Source organism: Cyprinus carpio, chromosome A13, assembly GCF_018340385.1.
Source record: "Cyprinus carpio isolate SPL01 chromosome A13, ASM1834038v1, whole genome shotgun sequence".
Classification (NCBI taxonomy): domain Eukaryota; kingdom Metazoa; phylum Chordata; class Actinopteri; order Cypriniformes; family Cyprinidae; genus Cyprinus; species Cyprinus carpio.
Window position 1 is genome coordinate 18,248,637 of NC_056584.1, and position 14,258 is coordinate 18,262,894.

At 35.7% G+C, this 14,258-nt stretch overlaps 1 protein-coding gene across 1 annotated transcript; it reads left to right on the forward strand.

Moving 5' to 3' along the window:
• On the forward strand, nucleotides 1-13,006 carry LOC109112424 (hypoxia-inducible factor 1-alpha-like). Its single transcript, XM_019125356.2, has 15 exons — nucleotides 1-258; nucleotides 5,937-6,127; nucleotides 6,222-6,367; nucleotides 7,116-7,200; nucleotides 7,284-7,396; nucleotides 7,512-7,711; nucleotides 9,007-9,113; nucleotides 9,203-9,350; nucleotides 9,459-9,712; nucleotides 10,043-10,224; nucleotides 10,338-10,442; nucleotides 10,593-10,825; nucleotides 10,985-11,087; nucleotides 12,340-12,448; nucleotides 12,577-13,006. The coding sequence occupies exons 1-15, from the start codon at nucleotides 230-232 to the stop codon at nucleotides 12,735-12,737; spliced, it is 2,166 nt and encodes a 721-aa protein (XP_018980901.2). The 5' UTR covers nucleotides 1-229; the 3' UTR covers nucleotides 12,738-13,006.
• Nucleotides 13,007-14,258: the final 1,252 nt, after the last annotated feature.

Below are 14,258 nucleotides of genomic sequence, written 5' to 3' on the forward strand. Positions count from 1 at the left end.
GATCACTCCGAGGCATGTGACTGCGCGCCCACGCGAACCATCAGACAGATGCGGAGAAAGCAAGAGAGGAAAGGCGAAGCATCACTTTAACTTAATTTAACTTTATACAACGAAAACACTGGAACTCCAGCCGGACTTATTCTAAAACACATTCAGGACTTACTATCATCTGAACGAACGAGGGGTTTAGCAAAGGTTTTGTGTGTGTGTGTTGGAGTCCCGTTTGACCATGGATTCATTCGCACCTGGGAAAAAAAGGTAAACAAGCACCACTTTCTGTTTAGATATGCGCTTGTGTTGGCAGTATTATTGTTTCATTAACTATTTTTTCTCCGTTATTGCTTGTAGTTGTTATCAATAGCCTAGTCTCTCAATTTCCCCTTTATAACCTGTTGTTAGCCTACATTTATAATTCATACCTCTGTATGAATGAAACCGTGACAAGTGTATTTATTTCACGTATTTGCAGGCTTTGCAAGATTTGTGCTTTAAAACGTACTGTAGAAACGGAAGATTTGTAGAAAAAACAACATTGTTATAAAAAAGTGGACTATCACATCTGTTACGCGCTAAGGTTCCTGGGATAACAGATTTTCTTTTCAATGAATCATTCGAACCGGTTCACAAAACCGGTCTGAGTGATTCGTTCACGAATCAGACTAAATCGAACAAGCTGTTGTTGAGGCAGGAAATCTGCCTCACTGCAGTGAGAACGGTCTTTTTCGACATTTGATCTTGATCACTGTTAAGATAATGGATTCTACTTTAAAGGCTAGAGGACTAAACTCTTTTTCACACCATTCACATGTTTGGTCCAAAAGAGATCTGAGTCTGGATTTGTCCAAGATTGCAGATGCGGAGTGCTGAAGGATTTCTGATGAACCCGTTAAACCTCCACATCACATATAGTGGGTTTGATTGATCATCTCTTCCCTAAAAACCATCCAGGAGCCTTGCTGGAAGATACGGCCTAGTGCCACTTAATTAAAAAGTGGGGCTAAGTGCTTAAACCTATTCAAGCGCCAGAACAGATTTTTTGCACCTTATATTTAAATGGGTTGGGTTCTTGCTGTGATATTCAATGCACTTTACAGTACATTAGCCTGTTCATGTTTATATAATTAATTTTAATAGCTGAATTACATTCAATGTTGAATTACAAGTGACTTGTATTGTTAAAAATTAATTATGAAATTAATTTTATATTTTTGTAGCACCATTCAAGATTTACATTTAAAATGACTGTGCAACACATGTAAATTGTTTGGTCTCACCCACTTTTAAATCTGCAAATACATGGAGGTTAGATCTTTGGTGTTTCTCTGCTCTCCTCTGAAAGCCAACTGTAGTTGTTTTGCTCTGGATCAGCTGACACCTCTCCTCTTGACTCTATGGTAAAGGTCCCCTGTGTGCTATCAGCTTGTGGCCTGTCGCTGCTGTCATTCGCAGGGGTGTAAAACAAAGCTGAGAAAGGTTAGGCTGCTTCTGCACTTATCAAACCAGCCATTCATCCTCTTAGAAACAGAATTCGTAAATAGAAGAGACTTTATTATCATACAGCTGATGAAGAATGTTGACCTTTGCTTAAATAATGTTCTGCTTGCCATCTTGTCGTGGTTCCCTCTAATGGAAGAGGTTTTTATTTATTTTTTTATTTTTTTTTGTATGGATTTAATTAACACGTCTGTGGTTATTGGACACTCCACAGGATACCAAGAAGCTCTAAATGATGCATGAGAGCTTTAAATTATAGGATAATGGCATTAACCTAGATTCTATTCAAAAGCCGGCATGATCCTATATCGTGTCCTGTTAAACACACAGATTACTCGTACACACAGAGAGAATTTCTGCTCATGCTGTAAAGAGGTTCAGAAAGAGAGTATTAAACATTATACTCTCTTAAAACTGGTTATAAACCACATTGTTCATAATAATGGTTGAGGTTGCAAATGTAGTGGAGATGCATTAAACAGAGATATTTTCCTGCAAGTATGTATGCACTGTCCTTGGTAAAATATTTAGACTATAGTGAGTGTGCCTTATGTGTGTGTTATAAATAATCAATCATGTAGTCCCCTGCAGGAAGCAGTTTGTGCTGGTCAGAAGGAGAGAAAACGGAGCAGGTTGACTGACAGAAAGCTTATTGGATCATTATTATTAAAACTGTAATTCTACAGCATTTACTGTATTCATTTTGGTTCTTGTTAATTTCACTACTAATACATTTTTAACATTTCAGTTTCATGAAATGTTCAGCTAATGTTAACAAATTGAACCTTATTGCAAAGTGTTCAATAACTTCCCTTGGGGCTCTTTGTCACCTATTATACTACACAAAGCTTTGTTTGATGTTTTAATGTTCTCTCAGCAGGGGTTTGTGGTTTGTGGCAGCATCTGTAATTTCCTACAGAGTGGCTGTATTGTAACTTACAGTAATCTACAGAACTACTTAATATGTCCTACAGTATATCAGAACCTTTCAGAGTTCAAAGACTTTGACAGATCGTAAAAAAGGTGTCCACTGTTCCTCTTTCAATGATGAACACCATAGAGATACACTGATTTAAAATATACAATGTTTATATATTTTTTCCAATAATCTATTTCAGTTTTAAAATTTGTTACTATTATATTTAAATAAAGTATAAAATGCTAAAAACTAAAATCATTTGATTTAAATGCATGACAACATTAAAATGTACAGTATGGAAATTGGATACTGGTTTTGAGATTTACTAAAGATTACATTTAACACTTATTAAAGATTCAATTTTAAGTGAGTGATAGATGGTGATGTTCAAATATTTTATGTTAAAATATTAAAATATGGGAAATAAGCATGCACTATTAAATATGAAATGTTGGCTGATATATCCAGTATAATCTGAAACAAAAAAGTCTATTATCGATCACTAACTTATACTGACAAGATCACACACACTAACCTACACAAGGAGCCTGCATAATGTTGCTATGAACCATGGCTACCGTGTAGTCAAGGTCATTGTAGTGTGAAGGTTACTCAGATATGCTAATGATGGAAACAGATTAGTAATAGGGTTTCAGTTGTGTACTCTTGGGCTAAACATGTTTCCTACAGCTCAAGTACATACACAAAAATGGGACCTTAATGGATCTACATTTGTTTCATTGTATATTTATAATTAGTGTGTTGAATGGGAAATGGTCAGCGGGGCGACTGTGTGTTGGTTGGCACATGATGAATAATGTCTTTTTTGTCTTCACTGTTCTGTTGCATCTGAAACAGCATTTGCAGATAATGCTCAAACAGGTGGAGTGATTCAGAGAAACAGACAGGAAGAGGGGTGAGACGACTAAGTGGTTTCTCTAGCATTCGCTTTTGAGGCGATAGACTGGCCAGCATCCAGAAGCTCTAACTGCGCTGCATCAGCGTACAGACCTCAAAGTGCGCTATCAGAGTTCAAGAGTGTATGTTTATGTGTAAGCTTTACATTCTCTAATGTATAGCTGTGTGTTGTCTCATGAGGGGCCCAAGAGAAAGACAGTAAATACAAACACACACACACACACACACACACACACAAACAAAAACTTTTCGGTCCACTTGCACACGGACAACACTAATAAAAACAATTATATTGTAGAATGTCTGCTAACAACTAAATCTAGAAAAAAGTATGTATAACAAGGGGCCATTGAAATCAAATGAAAGTCAAGTGAGTAAGTGGACAGGTTGAATTATTGAAGAATTGTAAATTAATTAAATTTCAAATGTAATATAATCTAAAAATTCATAAAAAGTAATTATGCATTTTCCCATTCCAGATTATTTTGTTGCACATTATATGCATTTTACAAATATCCATGAAGCTGAAAAATTATGTAATTGAATTATTATTCAATGTATTATTTAATTATTTTATTTAGGCCTGCTATTTAATGTTAATGTTTAATGTAGCTTTTAATGTAGTGCAAATTTTTATTTTTATTTTAATAATGTAAAATGTAAAATGCTTGATAGATAAAACAAAAGAAAGTTTTTGAAAAGTATTGGATCTTTACTGGATCAAAAAAAAAATAAGGCAGTTTTATTTCATTGACACCATTAATAGTCAGTCACTTTTGTTCCTGAATGAATAAGTATTTTGAACAAATTGGTTGAGTGATTGATTCAATGACTCACTCATAAAGACATTCACTTGTGTCCTTCCCAAATGAATCACTTTTCTGAATGAAACTTTCTGTCATATTTACAGATCAAGTAATTACTGGTGTATAAAATAATTTGAGGAATTATGACGAATGTCGTCATTCTAGAGTAGTAAAAGTTTAAGAAGTAAAAGTTTCATGAGTTCCGTTTTGAATGCGGTCATATTGCAAAACAGATTTAGGACCATATATGAAAGTGGCACAAATCAGAATAAAAAAGATCAGATTGCATTTGGTTTGTGCTGTTCACATTGTTCATGAATCAAAAAGATCTGAGTCACATATGAGCAAAAAAAATAAAAAAAACATTTGGATTTGGGCCACTTTTCCTGCAGTGTGAACCTCACCTCAGTGACTGACTCATAAACACAATCACTTGTTGCCACCTACTGGCGTAATGATGTAACCTGCAGACAGAGTCATTGATAAATACCAACACAAATTAGATCTAGATAATTGTAAACATTTTAGTGGCAGTAAAATAATTTTACCTGCCATGTAGAAAACTGATGGCAAAAATGTTTTTAGAATAAAAATATGCTTTTCACTTTTCACATGTGCATCTGTCAATGCACCCTTTTCTAAATATATAAGCACATAGCAAAATTGGGCCCACTGACATCTTATCTCAGGACCAAGATGCTCAGACACAAAGTTTACAATTACACCCTCAGGTATGTGAAGTCGGCATCAAACTTAATGTGACCTTCATACTTGACAAATGTATAAAAACATATAAAAGCTTACAAACTCATACATCCCTGTTGAAAAAACAGAATGTGCTGGTTAGGTATGTTTTGAAGCATGGCAGCTGGTTTGAGCTGGTTTAAGCTGGACCTTAGCTAGTTTTGAGCTGGTTTAAGCTGGACCTTAGCTGGTTTAAGCTGGACCTTAGCTGGTTATGAGCTGGTTTAATCTGGTTATGAGCTAGTTTGAGCAGGTTATGTGCTAGTCCTTAAACAATTAGCTCCTCCTCAGGACCAACACATGACCAGCTTAAACCAGCTCATAACCAGCTTAAACCAGCTGCCATCCTTCAAAACATACCTAACCAGCATATGCTGTTTTTTTTTTTTCAACAGGGATATATATGTCAAATTTTTGAATGATATTACAATATAAATTGTGACTTCTCATGATTCAAATTTGGAGAAAGAGACAGTGGAAATATAAATCAAGCAAAATCAATTAAACAGTGTTGACTTCTCTGACTAGTCTTGTCCAAGGAAGTTTTATGAGCTCTTGGTTTTCCATATTTGCCCTGAGAACAGCTCACAGCAAACATCATGATGTCAGGAACTGTACAGTAGGATCTTTGTGTGTGTGAAAGTGGTTTTGTCTGCCTTGTCTCCATCGAGTCTCTGTTTATAATGCGACTGTCTTCAGTTCAGGAGAACTGCCCTGCTTGACCCTACATAACACAAAATTACACAGCACTTCACAATACAGATTCACACATTATAATACATTATTGTTTGTTTATTGTTTATAAAAAACAGAAGCCCTAGAGTGCAACATCATATCATGTTGTCAATATTTTTTCAGCATCCTGAGTTTGCTTGCTCAACTGCACCTTTGCTTAATATTTCCAGCTGGCTTATACACTGTGAAACTTATGTGTGCATTTTAAAGCTCTATGATGTATGTTTTTCATAGTGCACAGGTGTGTATTGCTGAAGGCATTGACAGCACACAGCACAGCCCCTTATTATGGATTATATTTGTGCATGTGTTCTTTATAGGGTGAGTTCAGAGCGAAGGAAGGAGAAATCCAGAGATGCGGCGCGTTGTCGGAGAGGAAAAGAGGCAGAGGTGTTTTATGAACTGGCCAGAGAACTGCCCCTCCCCCACAGTGTCACCTCTAACCTGGACAAAGCATCGGTCATGAGACTAGCACTCAGTTACCTGCGCCTGCGTAAATTACTGAAAACAGGTGAGAGAGATGGGACAAATGTTAGGTGAGTTTCATGTGGTGGCTCTGCTGTGTTTGTTACTGACAGCATGTGTTCATTCTTATCTCTCTTTAGATGTACTGGACGTGGAGTCTGAATTAGACTCTCGGTGGAACAGTTCATATCTGAAAGCTCTAGATGGGTTTCTCATGGTTCTTTCTGCTGATGGCGACATCGTCTACCTGTCAGAGAGTGTCAGCAAGTGTCTGGGCCTTCCTCAGGTGAGTTCCAACTCACACTGAAAGGTTTTTTTTTTTTTTTGTACTAGCTTCAAAACATGAACTGACAATAATTAGATTTGATTATGATCATTATCATGAATGTTACAACGCATCAACAACATTATGAAAATCTGAAATTTAGTTACAGTTTGGCTCAATTCGGTTTGACATATATCCTTCAGAAATCATATTAATATGCTGATTTGGTACTCAAAAAACATTTCTTATTACTATCAATATTGAAAACAGTTATGCTGTGTAATATTTTAATGAAAACTGTTATATTTTTTTTCAGGATTCATGGATGAATAGAAAGTATCTTTGCTGTCACTTTTGGTCAATTTAATTTAATTAAATTGTCCTTGCTGAATAAAAGCATTATTATTATTATGATTTTTTTTTTTTTTATCTTACTGACTCCAAACTTTTGAACAGTAGTGCATGAGTAACAAATAGTTTGAATAGTCTGGACAGTAAAAGTAAAACAGTACGCCAGGTTTTACAATAGCAGGCTTAATAATAATATTTTGGGTAAGAAATTGGGTATTATTGTAGTAATTGTACACATTGGGTACTAATAAATTAGGTATTACTGTAGCCGTTGTAATCAGTTATTACATTTCACTGTAAAATGCAAACTGTCTGAGGACAAATTGAATCACTAATGTGGCTAGGAATATGTATCCAGGTCTTACAAATTAGAATAATAACATGATTTATGTGTATTAAACCATTATTTCCCCTGTAGATCGACCTTACTGGACACAGTGTGTTTGAGTTTACTCATCCATGTGACCATGAGGAGCTCAGAGAAATGCTGGCACACAGGACTGGTAATATTCTCTCTTTTTCTTTCTCTGTCTCAGTCATAATCATGATCACTCACGCTCATCTTTCTCCCTTTTCCCACATTTAGGTTTGTCTAAGAAAGCGAAGGAGCAGCACACAAACAGAAGTTTTCTGTTGAGGATGAAATGTACACTGACCAGCAGAGGGCGCACTGTCAATGTCAAATCTGCCTCCTGGAAGGTACCACCCCTTACTTGTGCTTCACTTTTGACCATGTGACTGCACTTCACTCTGAAAGCATCTACACAGTGAAACTGGATCCATATTTATCCCTATCAGCCTCTCTTTCTGACAGGTGCTGCGCTGTTCGGGCCATATCCACACAACAGATTGCATCAAGAAGGGGGTGTGTGAGGAAAAAAATGTGCGTTCTGCGTACCTGGTGCTCATCTGTGAGTCTATTCAACACCCGGCAAACATTGAAGCTCCTCTGGACTCTAGAACCTTTCTCAGCCGCCACACTTTAGATATGCGCTTCACCTATTGCGATGAGAGGTAAAGTCCCAGTACTGTACAATAACACCTGCCCCACTCAGCACAAAATTCAATGCTTATATGCTGACAGCAGCAACATCTGACTCTAACATCTGAGCAACATTTTTTATAGGGTGGACACTTTTAACTCATACTTAAAATGTCTGAAGTGCATTGCATAGTTCTGTTATTATTATTATTTTTTTCCTTTTGATACCATGGACCCCCATCTTCCTTTTCCTAAAATATATAGGCAGCTTTAAAAAAAATTTATATATACAACCTCTGTGAGAAAAATACTAAGCATTAAATATAAAGACAACTTTTTGTTTCTAAAATTAATTATTTTTATGCTCTGTATTTCAAATATTTAGGCTCAGTAAGAAATTAAGAAATAGTTTGAAATAAATTAAATGACTTAAGAACCAAAGTCTCCTAAATTCTGTTCTTTTGGACTTTTATTCATGTAAACATGGTGTCAGAAAAAAAGTTTTTCATAGTTTCCACCAAATCAACATATTAGAATGATTTCTTAAAGGATCATGTAGACTGGAGACACTGAAGACTGGAGTGATGGCTGCTGAAAAGTCAACTATTTTATTATTATTTTAAGTATATAATACAACTTAAAACAGTTATCTTATATATTGTAATTTTTCACAATATTACAGTTTCAGTTGTATTGTGCTGTGTATTGTGTATTGCATAAGAGACTTTAAAACATTAAAAATCTTACTGACCCCAAACTATTGAAAGGTAGTGTATATATATTTTATATTATATTATTTACATTATTGTATTTATTTTTAAAGTTTCCCTTGTGACTGTATTAAAACCCAAAGCTATTTAAAATATTATTTTGAAAATATTTACATTCTATTAAGTTTACAGCATGTCTTTTTTGCCCTGCGGATTATTATCAGAATTATCAGATGTATAAAACTTAAAAAAAAAAAAAAAAAAAAAAAAACTAAGACTGTCTGTAGTATAAAATAATTATGAATAATGTCATTATTTCTAACTACAGAGAATAAAAATAATAACAAAACTAAAATTCTGTTAAATTTACTTTTTACTATATTGCCTCAAAACCTTCAGAATCATGTGAAGTAGGTCATCTGGGTATTTTGCCTACTCTTTCAGGATTAATAGATATTTGGACATACTATTTAGTAAGGAAGTATACATGTTCAGATGCAGAGAGAGTCTGTGGCCTATATATCTAGACTTATGGCCTGGATTTCTTCGCCATCTAGTGGTAACTTGTGAAAAGCTGCAGCCTCACAGAGCAGCATGCAACTTGTGTGTGTTTGCAGGATCAAAGAGCTGTTGGGTTTTGATCCAGTGGATCTGTTGCACCATTCTGTGTATGAATACTATCACGCACTGGATTCTGTCCACATGACCAAAGCACACCACAACTGTAAGGTCATATAAATGCAGTTCACTTACATAAATCTAAATGAAGACATACAGTATCATAATGTTTTCTATATATTTCTCTCTTTGCAGTGTTTGTGAAGGGACAAGTGTGTACTGGACAGTACCGGCTGCTGGCTAAAGCAGGAGGGTTTGCTTGGGCAGAGACTCAAGCCACTGTGATCTATAACAGTAAAAACTCCCAGCCACAGTGTGTGGTCTGTGTTAACTACATCCTCAGGTGGGACTTCACACACTAAGTGTGCATTAAAATGTGTGTGTCGGCCTGAATTCCAGTATGTGCTTGTTTGTATAAGTGGCATTATTTTCATCCTTTCTCACTCTGCAGTGGCATTGAACAGCCCAAACAAATCCTGTCCCTTCAACAAACCAACAGCACAAACATAAAACAGGAACAAGAAGAACACCACAAGGAGTCACTCAGGGCTGAAGTGTCTGTGGAAGATTTGAAAGAGGATGCAAAAGCAAAGGACGAGCAGAAAGAAGAGTGTGTGAGAGAGGAGCTACACGACAGCCTGAAGGGGAAGCCAGAAGCACTGACTGTAGTAGACCCTATCCTCACACTGGATATCACCAGCACAGGTTTGAACGCCACAATGAAATCCGATTTATTAGTTTTTCTTGACATGAGATCATCCTGATTCATCCTAATGTTTGACCTTTAATATTAAACATCTTCTAGAAAAAAAGGATTGTTTTATTTTTTTATTAAACTAAAGTTACAGACTCTTGCCTTTCTGTATAATACTATCACTAACTGTTGTTAAAACAATAACTAAACGTTATTAAACAGTATAAACATTAAAAATGTGAATGGCTCACAATTAATTAATATATGAATTGTATATATATTTTGACTATTCATAAGAAAGTACAGAGGATTTTGACGTCATAATGTTAATTTTCTTGCAGACTCCGTGATCTCTGTGTTGACAGAAATTCCTCTCTACAATGATGTTATGTTGCCCTCTTCAAGTGCCCTGCTACCCCTCTCACCTCTCTCCCTAAATGATGATGATGCCTCCACAGCCCTTCTACAACCTGACGACTTCCCCTTCTCACAATCTCCGGCTCCTGATTCTTCCAGATCCCAGGTGAAGTCTAGTCAAAATTACAGTGCATTTCCTCATAGTTTACAAATGTTTTGATATGCTTTTTCTAGTTTACTCTTAATGTGACTTTGGATTGGTTGTTTGTTCACATTCAGGTTGATCTCCCTGTGGATTCAGAATTAAGTGACCAGCTAAAACCGGATCATGTGGAAAGACTATTTTCCATGGATATAGAGTCCAAGACACCCTTTAATACACAGGTAGATGACTTAAAATAAAAGTTCAAACTTTCTGCATCTACACAGATGCCAGTATATAAGTTCATGATGCACATAACAACCAACGTAACATAACAATGTACTGCACCTTTATGTGTTCATTTAGTGCTGTTACTTATGATGATTTTTTAGGGCGTGGGTTTGGATCTGGAGATGTTAGCTCCATACATTCCCATGAATGATGATTTCCAGCTGCAGACTTTTTCTCCAGCTGAGTCGATGTGTTCCAGCCCAGGTTCAGTGCTTGAACTGACCCCCTCCAGCAGCACACAAACTGCCCCTGCTCTCCCAGCAGCCCCTCTAGACTTAGTGTCCTGTGACACCATTTCACAGAACATTAGAACCACAAACCAGGGCAACAGCAGGTGACACTTCATATACAGAGAGACACACTTTGTTGATCAGATTTGTGCTGCAAACAAACGCTTAACAGATGAACAAATAAATAGTTATTGAAGAACAATCTGTTTTCTGTTGCCTTCCTCTTTCTGTCTCTCTTCCTGTTTCTTTCTGTAACTCTCTAGAGAAATTATTCAAGACAGTGATATTTCTTCTAAATGTCAGACAAACCCAAAGCTACTCAAGAGGAAACTGGAGACCATACCTTTGTCTGAAGCAATAAGGCTGGTATGTCTGAACGTTAGTGTGTATTAATGCATACCTCTCTGGAATATGTGATTCTGAGTGGTCATTAACTTCAATGAACTGTCAGATATCTTTGTTTATAAAGCAGATAGTTCCTTGATTGTGATTGGCAGAACCTCGCCATTGTAAAATACATACACCTCATTACATCTGTATGTCTGCACCACTGTTTAAAATTTGCTGAGAATTTACTTACCCTCAGGTCATCCAAAATCTAGATGAGTGTGTTTTTTCAAAGAGATCTCTATGATCCCAGCCAAGGAATAAGGGTCTTATCTAGCAAAATAATCGTCATTTTCAAAAAGAATAACGAACAATTAATTATATACTTTTAAACCACAAATGCTCATCTTGCACTAGCTCGACTTCACACATTACATAGTCACGTTGGAAAGGTCACATGTGACGTAGCGGAAGTACCGACCCAGTGTAAAGAAAGTCAAATGTTATTTTCAAAAAAAGGTTAAACAAAGATGTAGGACGATTTTGAAGTTGGAGGAGAAAATGAGTTTTTCGCCCTACCCTACCTTTTTGAACCGGACTACACAGATGAAGAGCTAACCGTGCACGACCTTTCCAACGTGATTATGTATGACATGGGGCGAGTAAATTATCAGGAAATCTCTATTTTGGAAGTGGACTAATCCTTTAATTCACATGACTCCAGTCCATCAAGTAACTTCTTATGAAGTGAAAAGCTGCATGTTTGTAAGAAACAAATCCATCAAGATGTTTTAACTTCAAACTGTCACTTCAAGCTAAATATGCACAGATCAAGCAATGTTTACAAGTAAAAACAGTTCTTAAATATGTTGCTGGATTTTGATACGTGAGGACAACAGGACATAGGCTTTTTCACTTAAGGAAGTGTTAATATGTATTATGGACTGGTATTTTTTTACCAGAAGGAACAGTTTAAAGTTAAGACAGCTTAATGATTGATTTACTTATTACAAACACAGAGCTTTTTGCTTCACAAGGCGTTAATTGATGGACAGGAGTTGTACATTAGTGTCCAAATGTTTATTTGTTTGGTAATAAGTCGTGTTATGAACAGAATAATGTGCAGTCAGCTGGGCATTATAGCAAAGTAAGCCGCTTTCGGGTGTTTAAATCAGACATTCAGACAAATAAATACACTTAACTACAATTAAGGAGGCCTAAATGTTTGTTATATTTTATTCATGTGTGCAAGGAGAGTTTATGAGTGACTGTTGATGGTGTTTTCTCCCAGGATTCTGTGCTGCAGGTGGTGAATGATTTTCCAGAGAAAAAGATCAGAAAATCAGATGCTTCATCATCAGAAGGGCTTTGTCACGCCACGATACTGTTGCTGCCATCTGGTATGTCACCATGGAGACCAAAAGTCAGTGTGTGAAATCGTTGTGAATATTGCAAGATCGTATTTATTTATTTTTTATGGTTGTACAGTAACTAATTGCTCTTTCTCTCTCTCTTTTTTTTTACACAGATGTTGCGAGAAGGTTATTGAGCAGATCAGAGGGTGGAGCCATAATGATGCCCTTCCCCCAGATTACTCGTTATGACTGTGAGGTAAATGCACCTGTGACTGGGCGGCAGCACCTGCTACAGGGGGAGGAGCTACTGTGTGCCTTGGACCTAGTTATTTAAAAAAAAAAAAGCCATACTTGTTTTTTCCCATGATTAGGGAGATATCAGTGGCATTATGGATTAACTTACATCTCAAAGAAATAGTGGTGAGCAATCAAAACAGCTAGAATGCTTCTGCTTCTAATGAGTAGATGGTAAATACAAGCTGGACATAAAAAAGCAAAAACTAATAAATAATAATTAATGGGGGAAAAACTGAATTCATAGAGCAGTTATGAGCTGTGCTCTTACAGGTTAGAAATACGCACAGAGAAGAGAATATATATATATATATATATATATATATATATATATATATATATATATATATATATATATATATATATATATATATATATATATATTCGATTCTATATAAGATTGTATTTGTGACAACTGCAAAGATTATTCTTACACAAATGACAATAATTTACATGCAGCTTTCAGATAATGTTATTTTATTAGCACTGCTGTTTTTATAAATACTTTCAAGATATGTCTAAGTGTTTTCTTTGTTCAGCTCTCTGTGTGTCCCACATGGTAGATAACATGGATATAAATGTGTAAATGTTGTGAAATGTCTAAAGTGGCTGTTATTTTATTCTGTCTGATATATTACAGAGCATTTGAGAGTAGTCAGCATTGGTAGAGCGATCCACATTACTACCTAAAACTACCGTAGTGTTGAAATTATTAGTCACTGTTATTATTATTTTTAGAGAGTTCTACTTAGTTAAATCTCTAAATATATCTAGGGCATTGACAATTTAAAAGGTTCTCTTGTGTTCCATATGAGTTTCCTGTGTTACATTAACAGTGGCGTATAGGAGGCATAACATATGGTACCAAGTCTGGTGTGTGAGCTTTGCCGCTGTGTGTTTTTCATGTTCTTCTGTGTTGTGTCACATTGTCTTCAGGACAATTGTAATGTCTGTGACAAATAAAAAAAGTCTTTCAACAACATTCAGCTTCAGATATCAATGTACGGTTTTAATTTAAAGCCTTCAAAATAAATAAATAATAGCCCTTTCAAACGTTTGTGGTCAGGAAACCCTTCAAAAGTTTTTTATACTCACCAAGACTGCATTTATTTGATCAAATATTGTGAAATGTTATTGTAATTTAACAATTAACTGCTTTCTACTTACCCCACATGATCCGTCCGAAATCTTTCTGATATGCTGATTTATTGCTCATGGCATTTATTAAAAATAAAAGTTGTATACATTATAGTTCACTTTAATTGATACAATATATACAAAAATGTTTAAAATATAAGGTGTAGCTTAATTGTAAAGTGCAATGAAGTCATGTACAGAGGGGAGAAAAATATAAAATGATGTGAAGAGTTTAACACTTAAGTAAATTAAGCACAGTTGCATCCACATAATTAAATTGCCAATAGACCTTTACTGGACAGTAACTTTACATTTTTTTTATGTGTAAAACATGCAGTGCACTCCAATCAACCCTAAACTGATTTAAAGTGCATATGGATATTTAGTTTAAGTCTTTTCATTTTTACTGCAATATACATGGAAC